This window comes from Uloborus diversus, chromosome 5, assembly GCF_026930045.1.
Source record: "Uloborus diversus isolate 005 chromosome 5, Udiv.v.3.1, whole genome shotgun sequence".
Classification (NCBI taxonomy): Eukaryota; Metazoa; Arthropoda; class Arachnida; order Araneae; family Uloboridae; genus Uloborus; species Uloborus diversus.
Window position 1 is genome coordinate 136,452,929 of NC_072735.1, and position 24,064 is coordinate 136,476,992.

At 32.0% G+C, this 24,064-nt stretch overlaps 1 protein-coding gene across 1 annotated transcript; it reads right to left on the reverse strand.

The window, feature by feature from the left end:
* Window positions 1–1,650: 1,650 nt before the first annotated feature.
* LOC129223156 (zinc finger protein 257-like) lies at window positions 1,651–21,581 on the reverse strand. The gene is made up of 3 exons (XM_054857724.1): window positions 21,254–21,581; window positions 18,310–18,525; window positions 1,651–1,901 (listed from the first exon to the last, which is right to left on the reverse strand). Exons 1-3 carry the CDS (start codon window positions 21,579–21,581, stop codon window positions 1,651–1,653), a joined length of 795 nt encoding a protein of 264 aa, XP_054713699.1.
* Window positions 21,582–24,064: the final 2,483 nt, after the last annotated feature.

Sequence of the window (24,064 nt, forward strand, 5' to 3'; positions counted from 1 at the left end):
AAACTCTTGAACCAATGATCACAAACTGCACAACAATTGAACATTTTTTCATCTAGCTTAAAAGTTTTTCACTTCTTGCAGCAACCAATGATGACTTAATTACAGCACAAAAAGGTAATAATTTTATGGATTTATACCTACAAGCAGAGAAACGGTTTTGAAAATTAGAAACATGTCTCAGGTGCAATCTGGTTTTTGTTCTATACTCTTTCAGAATCATTGCCACTTAGTCAAACTCTTTTGAAAAATCACAACTTATTTCAGGGAGTTCCTACTTTACAAACACTGCTCACCACAAACGATGTCACAAAGACAAAATACCAGTAAAAGACTTAATTTTGTATAAAATACAATTAATGTTCATCCAAAAGGAAGATTGTACTTATCTTGAGTTAAATTGTTTACTGATTGGAGTTGATGTTTTCTCAAGTTTGATGATTGTTGAAATGTTTAACGTGACAAAAAAGTAAAAATTACAAGCTTTAAGTTCTTTTTTACAAGCCTAATTTTGCTGTTCTGAATTTCACTTTTTCTCTACGATAAGCACTTTTACGAAAATGGATGCTTCTGAAAAGAGGCGTGGCCAAGTGTCATCTCCTGACCAGACAGTTAGACTTAATTTCATATACAGTCGAACCTGTCAATCTCGAAACCTGTGTATCTTGAAAAACTGCATGTCTTGTTTTCTTTTCACAGTTTAAAGAACAAAAGTAGACAAGAGATTAGCCTAAAATAAGAAATAATTGAGGACAATACCTAGAATTGGTCAGGGAGGGGAGGGAGAGAGCGAATGCAAGATGCAAACACTGACTGGCCCACAATACTACGAGGGGAGGGAGAGATGAAACATGTCACTTTAAGTTGATAAACTGGACACATGGTGCTATTATTTCTCCTGCAAAGCAAACACGGGTGAGTGATAGACTAGGGGGCGGGTAGTAGAGGGAAAAAATTAAAAGCAGAATTAGCAGCGATTGCAAAATTAAAAACTGCAGATGGAACAAAAACTGTCAATCATCAAACTTTGCTAACAGATTTTTTTTTCATTGAAGTATATATTATGGTATTGTGGTATTGCATTAAATCATTTATTTTATTTTTTGTATATTATACTTTTATTCAGTTCAGTGACTGTGCGCATTGCTTGAACAACTCATAGTCGCTAGATTTAAATGCAAAAATCAGAACTTCCATAGCTTGAATTTTTTTTCTGAACCCTTGACATTCGAGATAGACAGATTCAACTGTATATTAATATATACTGAACAATAACTGATGGGATTCACTACTCAATGGTCATGTAAATTGTTTCATTGGAACAAACGATTAAAAGAATATACCGACTTGGAAATAAATAGCGGATGGCATTTGAAATTAAACTTTTTGTTCAAAGCTCAGAAGTATGTTATAACTAAAGTTAAGACTTTTACATAGTTCATACTCGTTACTCTACTTCACACCAAGCCTTCAAGCCTGTTATTAGTTTAAGTACGCTATGTTAACCAGTGTCAACTGTATGTCTGCTCAAGAGTTCAAATACACGTACCAGAAATTCAAAATTTATAAGACATAAATAAGGAATGAAATTTAATAACTGATACATTAAATCTACAACATATAAGTTAGTATTACAAACTAAAACATATCCCTTTATCCACTTGAGTGTGTAGCTATGTGATACTTTAAATTGGAACTTCGTTGGAAACTCTTATCACATAAAGTACATTTAAAAGGCCGTTCTTTGGTATGAACAAGCATGTGGCATTTCAGGTGGTGTTTCAGCTTGAATGCTTTAGTACATATCAAGCATTTAAAGGATCGAACTGCTTCATCAGAAGATGTGTTGTGACTTACTTCATTGTTAGATCCATCATAGTCAAAGGTTTCAAAAAAGGAAAAACCTATTAAATATGAAACATTTGTTAATTAAATACATGTTATTCCAACAACAAGAAAAAAGTAACATTTTAAAAGTGTGAAATGTAACTAATTATTTTTAATATAAAAATATTTTTTTTTGTTAAATTGAGCTTAAATTAATAACTGAATTTCAAGCTTGACAGTTAATAAAAAAACTAAAAATTGAATTTATTAGAAGAAAATTACATTTGAGATGAATTAATATGTAATATGGTATTTTGAAAATGTATAAGGCTTGACTTTTTTTTATCAGGACTCACAAAGCTCAAAGTGCAGCTCAGGTTGGTGGATAAGTGGGGTATGGCAGTTAATGTAGGGAAATGTCAAGTACTACATTTAAGTAATGGAAATAAGCATACAACTTATTATTTACAGGGTTTGGTCATTAGTCAGTCAGAAAATATTCTTGATCTGGCTGGAAAACTCAGAATTTCAAGTTTAGTCAACAGTGCAGCATTGCAGGTAATAAAGCCAACAGAATGCTTGGGCTTATCAATAGATCCACAGTAGAGTCTCGAAGGTTTGAGGTTCTTCATTTGAGGAATGAGGATCCAAGTTGCTTCAATTATATTTTAAGTTAACTTTTTTAATAGCTAAAATTTGATTTTTATTAAAATTTGAAAATAGAAATATTTTGCTGCTGGAAAACTTACTGACTACATTCAATACATTGAGAGGTTGATTATGTTTTGGTTGCCCTGCACATATAAATGCATATAGAGAAAAAATTAGATTAAAATTGGTCTAAAAGCAATTAAAAGGAAATTTATGTTGAAGTTTGATTGATAATTTTTTTCTTGAAGACAATAGTTCCTTTTCTTGATGCAAGGAAGGAAAAGGTGCTCCACCTTAAGTCTTCAGAGTTGTGTAAATTTTAAATGTGGAAATATTTTAAGAATATAAATTTTCAGCAATCCAAGGTGAGGAGAGCTCCAATTACCTTGAATTTTCGAGACTCCACTGTACTTCAAACAAATCTAAGAAGGTTCTTCCGCCTTTATATAGAACTTTGGTAAGATCTTAATTTAGGGTATTCTGTTCAGTTTTGGTCTCCTTATCTCAGGAAAGATATTTCTTCATTGGAAAAGGTTCAAAAAAGGACTACTAGACTAATAAGAGCACTTTCAAATTCAGATTATGATACCAGACTTAAAAAGCTTAATATGCATAGCCTGGAGCAAAGAAGAGTCAGAGAGGACATGATTCAGTTGTTTAAATTTATCAAAATGGAAGATGTTAATGGATTAAATTTTTGCACGGAAAGCAGGATAAGGGGTCATTGTTTTAAGCTAATCAAATCTCAGGCTAACCTGGAAATTAGGAAAAATTACTACTTTAGATGGGCCGTGGGCACTTGGAACAGCTTACTGGAAGAGGCGGTAATGAGCAAGGGGGGTGGATAGCTTTAAGAGTGCCATTGATCTTCATTGAAGACTAATAAACTGACTAGGACCAGCTTAGCTGGGAACAGAGCCTGTGCTGCTGGTCACATTTGAATTTGGCTTTTGAAGCTCTGCCAGAGAGTAATTTTCCCCATTATTTCTGGCTTCTTAAAATTTTCACCTCACAACATTAAGAACACCTTAGCAAGATCCTGTCTTCAGTTTTTTCTAAGAATTGAAATTAAACAGGTCGCCGACACTTTGCTAGACAAAGGTATTAGTAATTTTTGTATTTTTAAGCGGACAATTTAAAAATAATCAATTTGTACTCTTTCATGTGCTTAAAAAGCCACAAAAGGTATGTAAAACATTTTGTTTAAATGCTTGTGAAAAATGACTTACAATAAATCTAACAATAAAATCAAAGTTGAACTTTAAAATATCTACTAGATAAATACTAAACAAAATTATTGTTTTTAAAAATAGAATAATTTTAATTTTGAACAAATTACTTTCTACACAGAATAAACACAAAGTAAATATTTAAAAACTTAGTATACATAAAAAAAGGGCAAATTTAAGTTAAACCATTGAAGTGTTCATTAATTACTGAGCTACTTAAATAATATTTTAAAAGATTATTTTCATTAAAAACATATTCAACAAGAAACAGAGACAACATGCACTATAACAAACACCAAAGTGACCATGACTGAAACAATACAATAAAATAGGGGAAACATTGATGTTATTTGCAAATGATTATATTTGCATTGATGTATAAACTAAATAAAACCAATTTTGTGACTGAATTTTATATTCAAAATTGCATAGAAAATATGTAATGCTTCTCACTTTAAAACATGCATACATTATTTTGATTACATATTTATTAAAAACATTTTTTAAATTCATATAATATTAAAATTCATGCATTTTAATTGACACTAATTTATTCAAGCTAACTTATAATAAAAATACTTGATCAATTAAAAATTTTTGAAGCGAGAAGGGCATGACACATTCCAGCATAATTATCAATAAGAAAAATAGTGAAGAAGTCAATTCTCACCAAAGATAGCTCTGAAATGAAAATAAGTAAATAAAGTAAAATTAAGAAAAAGTATTGACGAGATACAGGCAAAAAGAAATAATTATTTTTCCTTCCAATATACTTTATTTGTATTGCAATAAAATATTTTACAACAGATAAACTTTCTAGTTTCCTTTTTATTTTTTCAATTTTAAGAGCAAATTTTCCTGATCAATATCGTTTATTCTGAGAAAATTAAAACTGATGCCACAGCTAGCAATAAGATTTTAAAAAAGAATAGGATATAAATATTTTTAGGAATCAGATAATAAAATAAAAAGTATTTATACTGACACTGATGGAAAGATTCATCCTCCGAGTTATACTGCTTCACACCATTTAGTTTGTTATAGTTTTGTCATCTTGATATAGTCTTACTATAAATGTAGTACAGTAAAGAAGTGCATTGTACAACAATAGTCTGACATAAATAGCAAATGCAAACCTATTATTTTAAAAGGACCAACAGTACTCATCAAAATTTAAATAATACATTTGAAATATTTTACATCTGGAATGTAATTTATACCTTTTTTCTTCAAATTAAAGTAGAATCTCATTTACCCGGATTAAATTTGTGGAGTTTTTAAAAAGTTCAATATGAACAGAACTTGTAAAAACAAAATGTAAAAAACATGAGAAAATCAAGTAAATACTCAAGAAAAAAGTTCCCACAGAATTTTCCAGTATACCTTAAATAGAAAAAAATCGCTTATATTTGATTTTTTTTTTGGGGGGGGGGGGAGGTGCTGATAAAAATAGCTTTGTATTTTAGCATCATAAACTTTGCTTAGTGTATAAAAGAAAACTATCAGACATAGGACAAACCAGAAACAGATATCAAAACATTGCAGTTCAATTACATGAAATGCACTAAAATTGCATAAGCCTGTTTTTACCTGTGTAGACGAAATACAGTACAGATATATGGTGTCATTGTATCTTTAAGGGGTTAAGAAGGTTTGGTATTGCCATTTATTAAGTTTCAGAAGTACATCTTTGACTTTACAAACAAAAACCTCAAAAAATTACAAAAATCTGATGATAAAGTAAAAACCTAAAGTAAAATGGGAGAAATATATACTTAAACGTAAAACCAGGAGAAAGGTCCAAAAATGGGAGAGTTGGCAGAACATACCTAAATGGTTCCCCCATGATGCGGTTGCTATGTTTAGACTTTCCGTACAATATGACTGCCTAGCTGGGCACCTTTATAAAATTAGTATCTATGAGGATCCCTACTCTACCCTTTCCAGGGATTTCATCATCATTAACAACCACCATATTTCTACTGCAGAGCACTTCCTTCGTTGAACGGTACTGGGAAGCAAAGAAGTCAAATGAAACAATGACTTTTCTTTATCCTGTTCTTCGTTTTCAGTTACTTTTGTTTTTGTTAGCATTTATTCAGTTCTCTGCCATTTAAAAAAAAAATAATAATAATAATAATTTCCCAAAATAAAATGTACACATTCAATAATTGTCTCTGCAGACAGTGGCGTAGCTAGACCCGACTTTCGGGGGGGGTTACTTCTTTTTTATATATATATATATATATATATATATATATATGTATGTATGTATGTATGTATATATAGATATATAGATATATATATATGTATGTATGTATATATATATATATATATATATATATATATATATATATATATATATATATATATATATATATATAAATATATATATATATATATATATATATATATATATATATATATAATCGCTTGGAATTTTTTCCTTTTCTTCTTTTTTTTCTTTCGTTTTCTTCTCTCTTCTTTTTCTCTTTTTTTTGAGACTAACTTTTCAGGGGGGGGTTTGTCCCCAAAACCCCCCCCTTAGCTACGCCCCTGTCTGCAGAAGCCTTTTTGGTTCATTTTAAATACTGTGGGTACATGTGCGAGAGTAATATTTTGATAGATTTAAGCAATATAAAATACAGAACTAATGCAGCAGAATCTCGTTCATCCGGCCCTCATTTATCCAGATCAAACTGAAAGCTTTTTAAAAAATTTTATAGCAAAACAAAAAGGAAAAATCATAAAATTTGAAAAAATAGTCAAGCTATTTTGCTTCACTTACGAAATGTCGTCTAATAGTATTTTCACCGTCAACTTTTACAACTTCTAAGCTCAATTTGTAAATCACATCAAAATATAAAAAAATAAAAATTTATTATAGAGCAAAATTATCCTTTTACCTTTGCCCTTGTGATGATGTTAAATTGTCGATCAAAGTATTTTAAGTCACTGTCATAGAGGAAAAATTATAGTCTTGAGCAAAAAAAAGGAGTTAAAACCAAAATGAAAGAGTTTGAACGGCCCTCAAAAAAATTTCCTGAATGAAAGAGCATTGGGAGGAATTTTGAAGGAGCCTACGAACCCTGGTACACTGAACATCTGCTTTTTATTTTGGTCTGTTAATGATAAAGCATTTACTGAAACAGGCTTCATTCAAATGCGACATATTTGAAACAGCAGACAATAGACAAAGTCTTTGCCAAGAAATGTGGATTTTTTTTTACATATTTTTATGTCTTGCAAACAATTCTATGCATATTTTTTTCTTTTTATAAAACATGGTTTTTTTTGGTGTCATAATGAATGGATGCCTACTTATTTAAGGATTTACTTATTACCCATACTGTCCTGATTTTTGGTTACCTGGATTGCCTTTGGCTCTAGTTAGTCTGGATAAACGAGGTTGTTTGTTTACTGCTTTGTAAAGGACTCCTTTCAAAATTGTTTAAATCACAAAGCAGCCAACGTGGAGACATGAAGAAGACTGTTTTTGATATACTCACCCATAAAGCTCACAATAATGAAGTATTTTTTGTAAATACTATCACCAGCATTAACAATGAAACAAATACTCAATAACTAGTTAACTCTCTTAAATCTGCTCAAGTTTTGAGATGTAAACAATAAAATTTACACAGGAATTAGAGATGAAAATAACAATAAGAAAGCTTTTTGCTTTAAAGTTTAATTTACATAATTATAATTTGAATTAAAATTCATTAGAATTATATTTATGCTAAGATTTGCTGCAACCACACGACAAGCTTTCACAATTTACAAGCTTATTTTTGGTACACATTTTAACCTCTTGATTGTCAGTAATGCGTCTAGCGCACTATTTATAAATTTTCAGATAATCGAAGTTCTCAAAAGGGTTAATAGATAACTTATTTTAAAGACTGTTTCTAATTTTTTAACTTTATCTGAGAATATATGAATTTATGGGTTAGAGACTATATGAGTCGAAAATAAAAACATGCAAAATACCTAAATCTTACCTCAACAATACTTAAACTTTTGGAATAAAAACATGAATAGTTGGCAGAAGCCTCACACTAACAAGAACTGCCTTAAAATTTGTTAAAATTAAAAAGGACATGAATTCAAACACATAAAACTCCTTAAAACAGCTTGTTTTTAGGAAAATAAATATCTTATTATGCATAACAGTCTCTTTGAAAACAATGATACTTTTGAAATGTAACATTACAACTAACCAATGACGGAAAATTCACAAAATCTAAAATCTGCAAAGACCTTGGTCCCAAGCATTGCGGATTTGAAATTTAACTGTATATATTTATGCCAATGAATGCTCTACTTATTACTATCAAACACAAAAAGGAAATAAATAAAGATCTCTCTAAAGATAAAGTTCTTTCCCCACACTGAACTTCAAAAGTGAGAGAAATCATGAAATAAGGCGAAAGTACCTGTAATCGACATAAAAAATAAATAAATAAAATTATTATTGACCATTCTACCACAAATCATTAAAATTACCATGCAAAGTATGATGCCCATTGCATGGATCATCACTATGGCTGATATCAACAGTTCAAGAATATCAATCTTTTGGTCATTATTACTGATTATGCAATAACAATAGCGACACATTCAAGAGTTTCCATAATTATCCCTTCTCATAACTAAATATTACATCATATTAAGTGTGAATGGAAATGTGAAATGGAAATTAATAGTTCAAGAAAAGCAGTACCAGAGCAGTGTTCCAGCACCAATTTACCCCTGGATAAAGAATACTGTTAATTGTACACATGTTATATCAAAACATTATCAATAACAAAAAAATGTTTTTTGTCCAATACTAGTCAAAGAAAGAGAAAAGCAATTATATATAAGGACAAAGTTTAACAAAATATTTTATTTTAAGCTTGTAAATTCATTTTCAAAAAGTGTTGGCTGTAAATTTCAAAACAGTAGTTAAAATCAGACTGTTATATCAGAAAAATCGATATTCTTATTGAGCTTTGCACATAAATAAACAATAAAAATAAGAAAGCTATGCAAGAAAAACAACACTGGTGAAGAGGAATGTGCCTATTCTTCTTCATTGTTTCTGCCTATACTTTAAATCTCATAAAAAGAAAAAGGGCATTTAAGTACCAGAAAAGTTTTATCACATAAAAATCAAATTGCCTTCATATATTTACACATGGATGCCACTCTGGAAAATTTGAAAGACTGAATTTTTATTTTTTGGCAATAAACATGGTCTTGCATTGTATCTATTTATTGCTAAAAGCTCTAATAAATAATATCCAAATGCTATATACACTTACTTTTAGTATTTAACTATCCTAAAAACATGAAGTTAGTTAAATATTGAGAGAAAATTTAAAAAATTATGTCAAAAGGATGCTACTGCACTTTTGGAGATATAAATACATCATGGGCTGTATTTATGTTATGAATACCATTTCTATAATTCTATTACTCCCACTTAGCCATGACTCTTATTTTTTTCAACTTCCGATAGCTAAGCTCAGCATTGAAGGACATTTTGCTTCTTTAGTTACCTAACTATCATCCTTCACTCATCAAAATTAGGAACATTTATGCTGATGACTTAACCTTTTGAGGTATAGTAGCTTCTTGAGTTCACATAGTTGAGTATTTTTCCAGCTGACTGATCATGGCTTCAATGGAATCCACTTGCACTCAGCTCTTATGTTCTGTACCTCATAAGGTTAAATTTTTTTTTAAAGAGTTGAAGTTATTTCTTTATCATATAAATCAACCTTTATAATACAACTTTTATTTTTATCAATATACTTTATAAATTATATTTTTATCAATACAAACAGTCTGGAAAACTAGCATAACAAATTCTACCTACTTAACACATTAAATACAAAATTAAGGTTATAATCAGTATATACTTACTATCAATTTTGGATGTACATGTCCTACTCATTAACATGACATCAAGGATTGGAGCAGAGATTTAGAAAAATTTACGACACAATCAGGGCCGTAACCAGAAAATAATTTGGAGGAGGGTTTAAAAACTTCCATGCGGAGCTTACAAACTATAAAGAAAGTTGTGCTAATGTTCAAGTCGTCGGGTTGTCTTTTATGAAAGCGTTTTATGCAATTAATATACATATGAAAGAAATTTGAGTTTTGGAACAATATTTTTTAGAAATTAAAAAAAATACGAGCATTTAACTGTCAAACCAAACCTTTCGGGGGGGGGGGGGTGAACCCTAATACCCCCTATTGTATATGGCCCTGGACACAATATTAGGACAATAAATAACAAATATCAACAAACAAACATCGCTATTTTTAGCAAATGCTTCATTATTGTTGATTTTGTTATGGGCTTGCATAATCATTTAACTCTTCTTTCCCTATGCAATATAGTAACAAGTCTTGTATGTGATATTTTTCTCAATACCATTCAAGGACTTTAACATCATGATATTCCTAAATTAAGTAGGCGACTGCAAGAAAAACTATCAAGCAATTTTGTGAGGGTTAGACAATGTTTCACAAATATTACTTTGCTTCTGAAGCAGTGATGGCAAGGGGGTTAATGGGTGTGTGGGGGGGGGGGGGTTTCACTTCCAAAAACTTTGGCAATCAGATTGCCAATCTTAGCATGTGGTATTATGCAATCATGTAAACCCCTACACATGAAAAAAAAAACTGGTTTTAGAAATTGACCAATCAAATAAATTTGCATCTTCAGACAAAAAAAGGACCTGAAGTTCTGTCTCCGTTGCATCCCTTATTTATGAATTTGCATAAAAACCCTGGTGTAGCCTATAAATTTAAATCTGGGATTTCAACTTGGCATCTTTTGATAATTGAAGTTAAATAAAATTCAACATTGTGAGTATAAAAAATAAAATATCAAAATTCAATATTTCATAAACCAAGGTTTGGGACAGTTATGTTTTTAAACATTTCCAAACATTAAGATTAAGAGATTGGATCAATAGAGTCACTGAATTCAGGGATAAAATCAAAATGTGCTTGTATAGGTACTTGTTTTTTTATTTTACAAGACAGAGTTTATGGAATGTAATAAATGTTTATTTGCTAAAATCCTACTGGCAAAATAATTCAAGCATCATTCAAGCTTTAACAGTTTAGCTACAAAGTATATTCTAAGCCCTTTACATACTACTGTTTTTTTTTTAATTCGATTTTTGAAAAATAATCAAAATGCTGTTGTTTGATAACATTTGGAACCATACATTAACTTAAGCAATCTAAATGAGGCTTAAACAATTTCTAAAATCTTATGCCATAATCAGTTAATTATTAATAACAACTCTTGTTCTCTTAGCTTGTCTTATGAAAGTCACAAATAAAAATTTCAGTAATTTAATCTAAAATTTTATCTAATGTTCCATGGGCAACTTTTTACATGCTTACTAAATATTTAAAAGTAGATACATAAAAATGAATAATATATCGAAGTAATTTCAATTAACACACCGATTTTAAACGATAGCTAAAATTCTAAATCTTATGACTCAATTAATGGAAAGGGTACAATACATGTCAAAAGGGTAAAAAACATTACAAAGACTTTTTAAATAAACTTATGAGCAAAAAATACAATATACCACTTTATTCGTTATTATATTTTTATTTGCTGAACTACTGGCATTGAAAAAGCCTTACATTTGAAAAAAATCACAAGTAAATTGTAAACAACACTACAAAGATGAACACATGAAATGGCATGTTTATAATTTAAAAAAGGCAACATGAGAAGAAAAGCCTTAACATCACAAGTCAATCGTATACAATACAACAAAAATGATGAAATGTCACATTTATAATAAAAAAAGGGCAACACAAAGAAAAAGAACTTGCATTTGTAAAAATCACAACTAAGTTGTAAACATTACAAAAATGATGAAATGGCACATTTATAATGAAAAACGCAACACTAGAAAATCTTATACAGTATAAATAGTACAGTAAAATTAGGCCAAAAAATGGCCAAACCCAAACATCCAAAAAAAAAAGGTGAAACTTGTTGCAACTGCCTTCCAGCAAGAAGGGGTAAAAAGTCCCAGCACTTTGCGCATCGGGTTTTGGGGGGAAGGGGGGGGGGGACGAAATAATCCTCTATTTAAATAAAAATAATTTCTATTACTTAAAAAAAATTCTCAAACCTCGCAGAAACCACTCTATAATAGTAAAACAATAAACTCTCACAGAAAAAAATTATAATTAACAGGGGTGCACAGGCGGGGGGGGATGGGGAGTCCATGGAGCAGCTTTGCGTCATTGGAATTTTTAAGGCAGTTTTTTCAAGGGGTATTTCTTTCTTTTTTGAGGACTTTTATTCTGGATGGGTACTCCGTCACACTTAAGGGGTACGCCATCGCTTTGAAGGGGGGGGGGGGTAACCCTGAATTTACATTCTAAAATCAACTATTGCACTGAAGTTTACCAAAAAATTTCCCCGACTTAAACTTTTCCGAAGTACAAAATGCCTCACAATGATATGGTAATGTCAGAATGATAATTCTAAAAGATCTAAGCAAGCTCAGTAACCAAATTATTTGTGACTGGAGTTATTAAACTGTTTAGAGCGCTGGAAAACAAAATTCCTGTGCAGCATAAAAAAAGTCCAATTTGACCAAAGTTTCCCTACTTCTTCTTGATTAACTTACTTCAACTTTTCTACAATCTTTTGCCATCACCGTAAGGGTGAGACAAACCGGAATTGCCAATAGTGAGACGGACAATGCTGCAATTCTGCACCCTCTAAGTTGGTGGGGGTTCTCATTTGCAAACACCAAGCTACCTCTCTTTTACACAGCTGGTTATGTGAATTATGCTAAATATGCGGACATATACTTGCAACAGTATCTGAAACTTTTCAGTACATTATGCGATAAAAAAAATTTGATCATATCAAACATCAGCTATCCAAAGATCTAAAGCAGTGAGGTATCTAGGTGGTCTAGAACCTGTAGTGATTCAACGATAGAACAAGTCTTGATGAGAGCAATGAGCAATACAACAATAGAATGCTAAATATTTACACCTTTTTGTCTCCCAGTTTCGAAATCACAATCCGTTTCTAAAGCCCCCAGAAGTTTCTTCCCTCTCAAGTTGGTAGTGGTATTGCTCGTTGATGATAAGGTGAGTTGCGATGAGACCTTTAACGTTCTGGTAGTAACATCAAAGGAAATTGAAGGCAAACAATTTTGTAGCATTTCTTTGTAAAGGAGGTAAGCAGTTATGTCTTTAGTTTCTGTGACGAGAGTAGTTACTATCTGTAAAGATGTGTAATCCCAAACCATCTTTTACACCGAATGGTATGAACAGTAAAGATGGAATAACAAATTGCTAAAAACTTCTGGTACGAGTTATGCGCTGATCCTCCATCAGTATTCGATGAACCTGGTTTCAGAAGGAAAGAAATCCTGTATCGTTAAAGTGCTATTATCTGAAGCAAAAGGTTCATCCAACATCACAGAACTAACAGCTGGTGTCATATATGAGGCAGTGAGAAGGCAAAGGGATGTAAGTGGACATTTTCAAGTTTTGAATAAAACATGTTTAAAGATAAAAGTCTAGGTAGGCTTTCATTGATTTTCTTTTCTAAATCATGCTGTATAGAAGCAACTACCAGGTCTACTAGTATTATTTCTTGCCCCAAGATAAAGGAGAGGTTCACCAACCATTTATACTGGTTATCTCCAAATTTTTAATTTTGCCACTTACATCCCTTTGCTTCTCACTGCCTCACATGTAATAGATGGAAGATACCTGCTTGATTATATTTTTGATAATGATATGTAAGCTTCAAGGAAATATGCCAGCAATGCAGTGTATAGGTCACTTGTAAGTATGGGAAAGCTAGTGTCATTTTTGATGGGTGCAAAGAAAGCACCACAGAAATATAATCTGCGTCTATTACAACAGCCAAGCCTTCTGCTCTAGAAGTCTTTCTGCGTGTCAAATCTTGTGCTTGCTCTGAGGGGTTCATTGGATATAGTGAATGTTTGAAAAGTCTGAAAGTGGACTGAAGGGCTCAATTATATGCACAAACTGTGTTAGACATAGCTGCAACAATAACGATTTTGCTGAGGATCTAGATTCCAAAAACCATCTTGATAACGAAGACTTTTTGTTACAAGCTTAGGAGAAATCATTTGAAAGCAAAAAACAGCTCAGCATAATTTTTCTGGCCATTTAATCAAATGTGCACCATCAAAGGAGGTGGGGGAGGGGGGATAATATTTTAGTATATAATTTTATTTTGGTAGATGAGCTACTGTTCTTATGGGGTGTACAGAACTGATTTAATGCATTTTAGATTTGAATGAAATAATACTTCTACTTGAAATAAAAGGGGAGGGGGGAGTTTTTATTTTATTTGGCGGAGGGGGGGGGGCTGTAGCTTTGAGAGGAGTTGCACCATCGCTCTTTGAGGATGGACACACTTGATTTCTAACTTTACCTTAGCAGAAAATAATGTTTCCGTATGAAATGTATGGAGGGGGGTTCGGGGGTGCTGCTTCGTTTTACGGGGATAGGGGGGCTCTGTAGCATTGGTGGGTTATGTCATCCCTCTTAGGGGGTCAAACACCTTTAATTTCATGCTTTTAATTTTAATATAAAATAATATTCTCACTTTAAATTTACTCTAAAAATTCTGGAAAAATACCCAAAACAGCAATTTTTAGATGCCCCCCATTCCAAAACCCGACGCACAATGGGGTGGGACTTTTTACCTGTTCTTATTGGGAAGGTAATAAACAATTTGCACCAGGTTTAGCTTTTTTTTTGGATGTTTGGGCCCGACCCCTATTTTTACTGTACTAAAATCACAAAAGATACTTTAGAACAAGTTATGGCTACTTGTTCTGCAGTTATAATGCAATAAAAATTTTAAGAAAAACACATAAACATATAAAATAGAAAATTAATGAAAATGCAGAATAGATTTCTTAAAACTCATGAAAAGTTTTAGAAATATATATTTTTTAAGATAAATATAAAACACAATAGAAAAATAATAAAATATAATTCAGAATTTAAAAAAAAGGAACTAAATTCTGCAATTAAGCCTGCTACAATTTGTGCACAGGAGTAAGGAAAGCACAAGTGTTTTACACAACTTAAGAATGACTTTTCATATGCAACTGAAAACTTCAAAGAGAAAGAAATAAAAACAATCTTGCTTGAATATTTTTTTTTCTCAGTTTATATAACAATCATAAAGCATACCAAACAGATTCATTGAACATTTCAGAATATATATCAAAAAAACTTTGCTTAAAATGTTTTTACGTATAACAGTTCGTAAAATTCTACTTAAAATCTGTGCAATAATTGTTTTACCACAATCAATAATTTTGTTACATTATCTACCTATACAAAGCTTTGCAAGACACAGAATGTGCAAAAATTAGAGCTGCTTCTTAGGGTATGTACAAGACAGGGGTGAATTTGAATTTTTCAGTATTGGACTAATGGGAAATAATTGAATCTCAAGTTGTGATCAATTCATGTGAAATGAAAATTAATAGTTCCAGAAAAGCAGTATCAGAGCAGTGTTCCAGCACCAATTTACCCCTGGTACAAGAATACTGTTAATTGTACACATGTTATATCAAAACATTATCAATAACAAAAAAATGTTTTTTTTTTTTTCCAATACTAGTCAAAGAAAGAGAAAAGCAATTATATATAGGGACAAAGTTTAACAAAATATTTTATTTTAAGCTTGTAAATTCATTTTCAAAAAGTGTTGGCTGTAAATTTCAAAACAGTAGTTAAAATCAGACTGTTATATCAGAAAAATAGATATTCTTATTGAGCTTTGCATATAAATAAACAGTAAAAATAAGAAAGCTATGCAAGAAAAACAACACTGGTGAAGAGGAATTTGCCTATTCTTCTTCATTGTTTATGCCTATACTTTAAATCTCATAAAAAGAAAAAGGGCATTTAAGTACCAGAAAAGTTTTATCACATAAAAATCAAATTGCTTTCATTTATTCACACATGGATGCCACTCTGGAAAAGTTGCAAGACTGAATTTTTATTTTTTGGCAATTAACACGGCCTTGCATTGTATCTATTTATTGCTAAAAGCTCTAATAAATGATATCCAAATGCTATATACACTTACTTTTAGTATTTAACTATCCTAAAAACATGAAGTTAGTTAAATATTGAGAGAAAATTTAAAAAATTATGTCAAAAGGATGCTACTGCACTTTTGGAGATATAAATACATCATGGGCTGTATTTATGTTATTAATACCATTTCTATAATTCTATTACTCCCACTTAGCCATGACTCTTATTTTTTTTCAACTTCCGATAGCTAAGCTCAGCATTGAAGGACATTTTGCTTCTTTAGTTACCTAACTATCATCCTTCACTCATCAAAATTAGGAACATTTATGCTGATGACTTAACCTTTTGAGGTATAGTAGCTTCTTGAGTTCACATAGTTGAGTATTTTTCCAGCTGACTGATCATGGCTTTAATGGAATCCACTTGCACTCAGCTCTTATGTTCTGTACCTCATAAGGTTAAATTTTTTTTAAAGAGTTGAAGTTATTTCTTATCATATAAATCAACCTTTATAATACAACTTTAACTAGTATTTAACTATCCTAAAAACATGAAGTTAGCTAAATATTGAGAGAAAATTTTAAAAATTATGTCAAAAGGATGCTACTGCACTTTTGGAGATATAAATATGCTAATGTACTGCAAGCCCAGAATACAGTATTTCCGTCACTTCTCATTTAGTTGGGATGTAATAAATTTCTTTAACCAATAGCCAAAAAGTATAAAAAAATATCTGAAGTGTCAGTATCGATTTCCGTAGTACTAAGTCAAACTGAAAGTAGTCAAGTAGGGAAAATGTTCCGATTTTTGTTTGTTTGGGAAGAATATTCGTTAATTCTGCCACACATAAATAAGTCGATCCTTCAATTTTCATTCCTGCTTTTTTTTTTTTTTTTTTTTGTACTAAACTGCTCAACTTATACCCAAGTACATGCAATATTTACTTCCATGAAAGTTTATAAACTTTATAGAACTCCTTTTAAGGCAATTGTTTAGTAAGTTTTTACTGTCAAGTTAAAAATTTTCTGTTACAATTTGAAAATCAGCCCGATTCTGGATATCCCTAATTGAGCTGGTCCCATGGCTGCTGAACTAGAAGGGATGCTGCACTAAAATAATTACTACTTATAAAGAAAATTTAGTAGAGATGCTAAATCTATTTTACTGATGGATATTATTAGATTCTGTCTTAGGCTTAAAATTAAAGGAAAAGAAGGTTTTAATTGACGTACAAAAATCTATAAAAAACTGAATTCCTTTTTCCGTGCGGAAATGTGGCACCCATGCTTTAAATATGCTTGGGCAAGGGAATCGTACGTACGACTTTGCAATCAGGCAGCAGGGCAGCACTAATTTAAAAAATAAGATGATTATTTTGCCAACAATAAAAGAGAATTTTTAGTATGCTATGAGTATTAGCAAGGCATGAGAATGCCAGGGAAATTTGTGCTAAACAGAAAATATGTAAATCTGAAAAGAGAAAATGCATACAACATTAATGTCTCAGGTTTAAATCTGACATTTTTACAAGAGACCAAATAAGCAATAGAATTCCTACCGTTTTAGAACCAAAGTCACTGTGCTCAGTGGTTATTTTGGTTAGTGAAAAATGAATAAGAAACTGTCTTTTGTTATTTATCTTTTACTTGTATTCCTAATTCTACAAAACATATTTACCAAATTTTGTAAGAGAGATTATAGCATGCACAGAAATGAATATTTCCAGAAAGAGAAAACTTCCGTACTAAAAACATTATTTTACTGTATTTTGGGGGAAAAAGAGGATTTTTTAAACTTTGGTATTCCTAATTTATCCATCCTTCTTTTTTGTGGCTCAAACTAAACAAATAAGGATTGCTAGGCAACTTCAAGCATTCGCAGAGGGAAAAAAAAGGTTTTTGGACTATGAAAAAAATTTTATAGCAACATTTTGGTTTGAAAAAAAAAAACCTGAATAGTCAAACAGATGTTCCCTTGAATGTGATGCAGTTTTCTATCAACGATTTTTTTTCTTCTTTAATATTCATTACTGTCATACTAATCCTTTAACAGGATAAACATCCAGGCAAAACCATTGCATCTTTGCATTTTCTGTGTTTGATACAGATAGAATGAGCAAGAGTTACATGCTATGCTACGGAAGTGTTAATTTCATTACAGAAAAAACATCCAACATGATGGATTACTTTTGCAAGAGTAAACATTGATTTTTCTCTAAGAGTAGTGCAAGTATAAATGTTAAACGAATTTTTGAAAATTTTATTTCTTATGACAAATTGAAATAAAATTTTCAAAACAGAAGACATTCATGAAATACAGCTTACTAAGCTTTTTTTAAAAATAAACTTGACATTCATTTTTAAAAGTCATATATGAGTAAAAATAAAGTAAAACTGAAATATTTGTACACTAGAACAATTAAACATAATTACTGAACCAAATACTTGATAAATTTATCATTCGTCATGTACCTATTATTTTAAACTAAAACTTACGTCCCCCCTACTTTCAACATATGTTGCTGCACTTCCACCATATGCTGGAGCAAAACAATGATTTATTTGATGTCTTTTGAGATGCTCTTTTCGGTTAAATCCTTTGCCACAAAGACTGCAAAGAAAAGGTTTATCTCCAGTGTGTGACATCATATGACGTTTTAGATGATACATACTTTTAGTGGAGTATGCACACAAATGGCATGCTTTTAATCGTTTTCCTGAACCTACAATATGAAGAAAAAGACACATGCTTAAAAGTCAATGGAATTATGAAAAATAAAAAAACAGCATTGGACAGCCAGTAAGTACTATTATTTAGCATTTTCAATAAATACTGATTCATTCAAAAAGTAAAATGTAACTAGTTTTTTTCATTTAAAATAAAGGATCATCTTTAAACTTTGTTAATAGTTTATCAAAAAAGCATGAATAAGCCAAATACGGAACATTTAACATGCACAAAAATGTTATGTTAAATTAAAGTTATACAATTAAAACAATAAATTTTCATTTACCTTCACTGCAGAGGCATTCAGCTAGACATTTAAATTATAAAGGATTATATAACGCTGAGAGCAAAAATGGGATTTCTATTATACAAACAATAAACATATACATTATATGAAGTAAGTTAATGATTTTAATCAAAACTATTTAATTTATTAATTGTAAACAGCCTATCTCATACACGTTTAAAAGGTGTTTTCAAAAAGGTTACACAAATAAATGAAAAAAAAAATACATATTTTAGAAAACAATATCTGCAAATCATAAGCAAACTTGCTAACTTATCTATAAGATAATAAAATAAGAAAAAGAAAATAAAATTAAAAATGTTAAAAGTTATTTTAAGTAAAACATAAAAATAATCAACGATAATTTAGAACCAATAGAATAATTAATAAAAAATAAACATGCAAGCATAATTACTTAAGAAAATAAGCATGAGATACAACATGTAAGAGCACATTATAGGGACCTTTAAGTGGCAATTAAATGCAGTGCAATAAAATAGTTAGTTTTACTTATAAGCAAAAAGGTTTATAAGCAAAAGCAAAGGCATTTTGTTAAAAAGTTCAAATACTTAATTAGAAACCAAAAAAATCAACTAAATGCCTTAAAATTGTTAAAACATATTTACTACAAACATATTTTCAACAAAAAATGTCATAAGTATTATCTATTTTGCAAAAGTTACACTTGAATATAAAATATATTAACTCGAAATTTAATCAATTTACCAATTACAGTAATGAAATTACATTAATGCTTTCATTAATGAAATCTCTCTCTTAATATAGCAGTGCAAACGTAAATGTTGATAACAAAAAAATTAATAACTGCTTTACTTATGAAAATTACAAAATATTTATTATTAAGGAAAACATCACCACAATACAACATCTTACGTACACTGCTTCAGGATCATACACAAAATGTCAGTGTAATCATAAATCATACTTTTGCTTGTATGTCTTGTCACAAAATGTGTTGGCTAATTGAATGGCTCTTCAGATGTGCTAACTGTCTGAATGCTTTATCACACAGTTTACATTTAAATGGTCGTTTACCGGTATGAACAAGCAAGTGCCTTTTAAAATTGCTTTTATCAATAGTGGAATAACAACAGAAAGAACACGTATTCAGTGACAAAAGACCTTTAAATTTCACATTCTGATGTAAGCTGAAATATCCTAAAATAAAAATAAAAACATCAACAAATTGAAACATCACTTTATTCATGGTAGTATGCATAGTAATAAAGCTGAAGTATGCTTAAAGTATCAAAGAATACCTATGCAATCAGAGCTACAAAATTTATACAAGTCAAAACATTAAAGAAAAAAGTGACTACTGACTGTTTGGTAAAAATAAGCATATATTTTTGCTGGTGATTTTTTGCTTGCTTGGCAATTCGAAACTTTGTAATTCAGGTCAGGAATTTTCCCAAAGTGCGTTTAAGCACCGAAAATCTTGTTAGTTATCAAAAAAAAAAAAAAAAAAAAAGCCCAGATTATACACAAAAGCATATTTTTCCGTCACTTGATGTGAGATGATTATAAAAACTGAATTTTTCAAAAAAACAATGCTTATTACTTCCTTTTAAGTTACTTTTAAATTTTTTATTTTATTTTATACTTCATTCTAATAATATATTTAAGGTCCTAGTTAAAACTTTTGCCCCCAAACATGAAATATTTGCAATGTATTGTAAAACTATATTGAATCAATATTGAAACAACAGTAAAATTAATACAAGAATGATCTTAAAGAGCATGGAAATCTGATTACAAATTTAGTTTAGGACTTTAAGGAAAATTTAAGTTTTAATCCTTGAATTAGGTATCTTTTACAAATTTAAGGCCAAAATAATAACTAACCATTAGGTGAAAATCAAGGGGATGAAGTAAAGTACAGGGTGGTTAAAATTAAACGCACAGTACTCAGAGGCTCATAGCTCCGGTTCTACTGAACGGATCCGAATGAAATTTTAAATATACGTTATGTAGAACATGCGCTCGAGGTTTTTGCAAAAAAAAGTTTAAATTTCTCGCCAATAGATGGCGCTGTAATGACGTAAGAAGAAAGATAACACTAAAAATTCAAAGAATAAAAGAAGGTTTATTGAGTTACACACACGTATGCTCTACGTGCATACCCTGCCGGTCAACAATATGCTGAAAGCGTACAATCAAGTGTTCAACGACCGCATGCAACATATAGGGATGAATTAGTGAGACGTGGCGTACGATAGACGCTTTCAACTGTGCTTCATTAGTTACACTTCCTTGATAGACGCGATCTTTGAGAAAACCCCACAGCCAGAAGTCGCAAGGGTTTAGATCTGGTGACCTTGCTGGACAGGTAATTGGGAAAGTCCGCGATATGACGCGTTCATCAGGGAAGTGAGCTTGAATCAGTATTCGCACATCGTGCCGTATGAGCAGTTACTCCATCTTGAATTAAGACTGGTGGCCAAACAGCCTCGTTGCCTTAACGCCGGGACAACATGTTCTTCCAAGAGTCTAGCGTAGCGGTCACTGGTGACGGTACACTGAACAAACCCGTTCCCTCTAACTTTCTCAAAGAAGTCCGGACCCAAAATGAAGTTCGCAGTGAAGCCATACCATGCGGTGACGTATGGGGAATGTAGCGGCTGCTGTTGTATTGCATGAGGATTGGTGGAACCCCATATGCGGCAGTTCTGGGTGTTGACAGCACCATCTAAATTAAAAATGAGCCTTGTCTGTCCATAAGATATGCAACGCTCAGTTGTCATCCACTTCCATCTTCGCCAGAAAACACAAGGCAAAATACATGAGGTTTCAACTGTTGCACGAAATGCATCTTGTAGGGGTAGAGCTTCAAAATTTTGCGTAAAATCATATGCACAGTTGCCCATAGAATATTCAGTGTTCGTGCTATTAAGCGACCAATTACAGACGCATTGGAAGACCTTGCAGCTGCAGCAGCTGTTGCAATTGCAACTTCTTCTACAGTCGCTGGCTGTGTTGCACATCGTCCTCTTCTTGGAGCAACATCTAGGGAACCGGTTTCTTCAAATTTCCGAATCATGCATTTAACGGCACTGCTGGACATGGGGCCTCTTCTTAAGTTTTTCATCCGCCGATAAGAACGGAGAGCTGACGAAGCATTGCTCTCATTCTGATAAAAGTTTTACGATCAGTGCGCATTCCTTCTTGTTAAGCGGCATGTTAACTGCGGACGAATGTTTCCTTTCAATCATGCATCTCTGTTTTATACACAGAATACTGTTGCTATTCATTTGCATATGGTTTTCGCAGTACAGCACCATCTATTGGCGAGAAATTTAAACTTTTTTTTTTTTGCAAAAACCTCGAGCGCATGTTCTACATAATGTATATTTTAAATTTCATTCGGATCCCTTTAGTAGAACCGGAGCCATGAGCCTCTGAGTACCGTGCGTTTAATTTTAACCACCCTGTATAATGAAAATTATTCCTTCGATTAGGGGTGATCATTTAATACATGAGATTTCAGATCATACTCTGAGTAATAATTTAAGCCGCATATTGTACAAGAAATGGCACATTTAACCAAATGTGTAATTAAATGAGTTTTGAGATGTTCATTCTGTCTGAATGTCTTTGGGCATCTACAGGGTGCGGAGAAAGTTCCCACAATTTTGTTTAAAACGTTTTTTTGGCGTTAAAATCGTATGATGGCGATTTATTTGGCAAATATTGTTTATTGGCATTAAAAGTATTTGAGGTTTAATCATTTGTTCTTTGTTAGTTCATTGAGTTAGTGAGCTATGAATCGTGAAAATGTGCGTGTTACTGTCGGTGAATTACACAAGAGAGAAATGAAAACAGCCGATATTGTTCGAACGACTGGATTCAAGAGTAAAACAGTCTTTGATGCTGTGAAACGCTACAAGGACACTTGAGGGACTGCCGACCGTCCATGGAGTGGTTGTCAAACCACTGCAACGACTCCAGCGAATGTGCAGAAGATCCGCTGTCACATTCGTCGCAATCCGGAGCGCTCAATGCGAAGGATGGCCAAAGAACTGGAGATCAGCGAAAAAAGCGTCCGAACCATCGTGAAAAACAAGTTGGGACTTCGTTCTTACAAGATCAATCGCCTCCACTTCCTCAATGACACAATGAAGCAGAAAAGATTGATAACAGCTCGACGGATTTTTCGCTTGACTGCTGGTGCTCGCCTTTCGAAGGTTATCTTTAACGATGAGAAGATCTTCACCATCGAGCCCACACATAACCGTTAAAATCATCGCCAACTGCTTAAGAAGGGTCAGAAGAAAACCGCTGCTGCAAAAATCATCGGACACAGTCACTTTCCAGCCTCCGTAATGGTCTGGGCTGGCATTTTTGCCACTGGGAAGACGCGGCTTGTTTTCATTGATAGAAACGTCCAAATTAATGCTGCGAGTTATCAGCAGCGGGTTCTATGTGATGTACTGCGGCCATGGGCAACAGAATACTTTGGCCAAGATGGACTTACACTCCAACAAGACTGGGCTCCTGCGCATTCGGCCCGATTGACGATTGCCATCTGCGAAGATCTGTTCCCAAGATTTTGGGGCAAGGATGTTTGGCTCCCGAACTCACCAGACCTCAATCCGATGGATTACTCGGTGTGGTCAATCTTGGAGGAAAAATATCGGGAAAACGATACGCCATGGTTGACATGCTCAAAACCGCTCTGAGGCGTTCCTGGAATGAGATAACGGTGGATGCGTGCGCGAGCATCGTCAGCAATTTCAGACTGCGACTCCGTAAATGTATTGAAGCTAAAGGAGCCAAATTCGAACAATTGTTATATTTTTTTTTTTGTTTAATGTTATTATTATTGTTTCAATAAAGAGTTTTTATTGCTTTAACTTGTTGATTTGTTGAATTATGTGCTCGTTACAGCCTATTGAAATATCTAATAAAATTGTGGGAACTTTCTCCGCACCCTGTATTGCATTTAAATGGTCGCTCTCCACTATGAGTAAGCATATGCCTTTTCAAATGACTAATGTTTATAGTTGAATAGTTGCAGGTAGGACACAAGTTTACCACAGAACCATGCTTTAAGCTGATACGAGTTGCATCTGAAATGAAAAATGTAAGAAGAAAGAATAACTGAAAATGGATATAATTATAATCCCTATTATGTTAATAAAAATGATAAATTAATATTAACAAGGAACATGTTTGTTGTAGAATATATTAATTAAAAATACAATTAAGGTTTAACAATAACAAATTA

Bases quoted from the DNA above. Each gene is read 5' to 3' on its own strand.
- LOC129223156 (XM_054857724.1), bottom strand. From the start codon at position 21,581: ATGACAACTGAGCGTTGCATATCTTATGGACAGACAAGGCTCATTTTT. The intron at 18,526-21,253 runs GTAACTGCTCAT...TTCATATTGTAG, and splicing joins CAGTCTTAATTCAAGATGGA to GTTCAGGAAAACGATTAAAA. The intron at 1,902-18,309 runs GTAGGGGGGACG...CATATTTAATAG, and splicing joins TGCAGCAACATATGTTGAAA to GTTTTTCCTTTTTTGAAACC.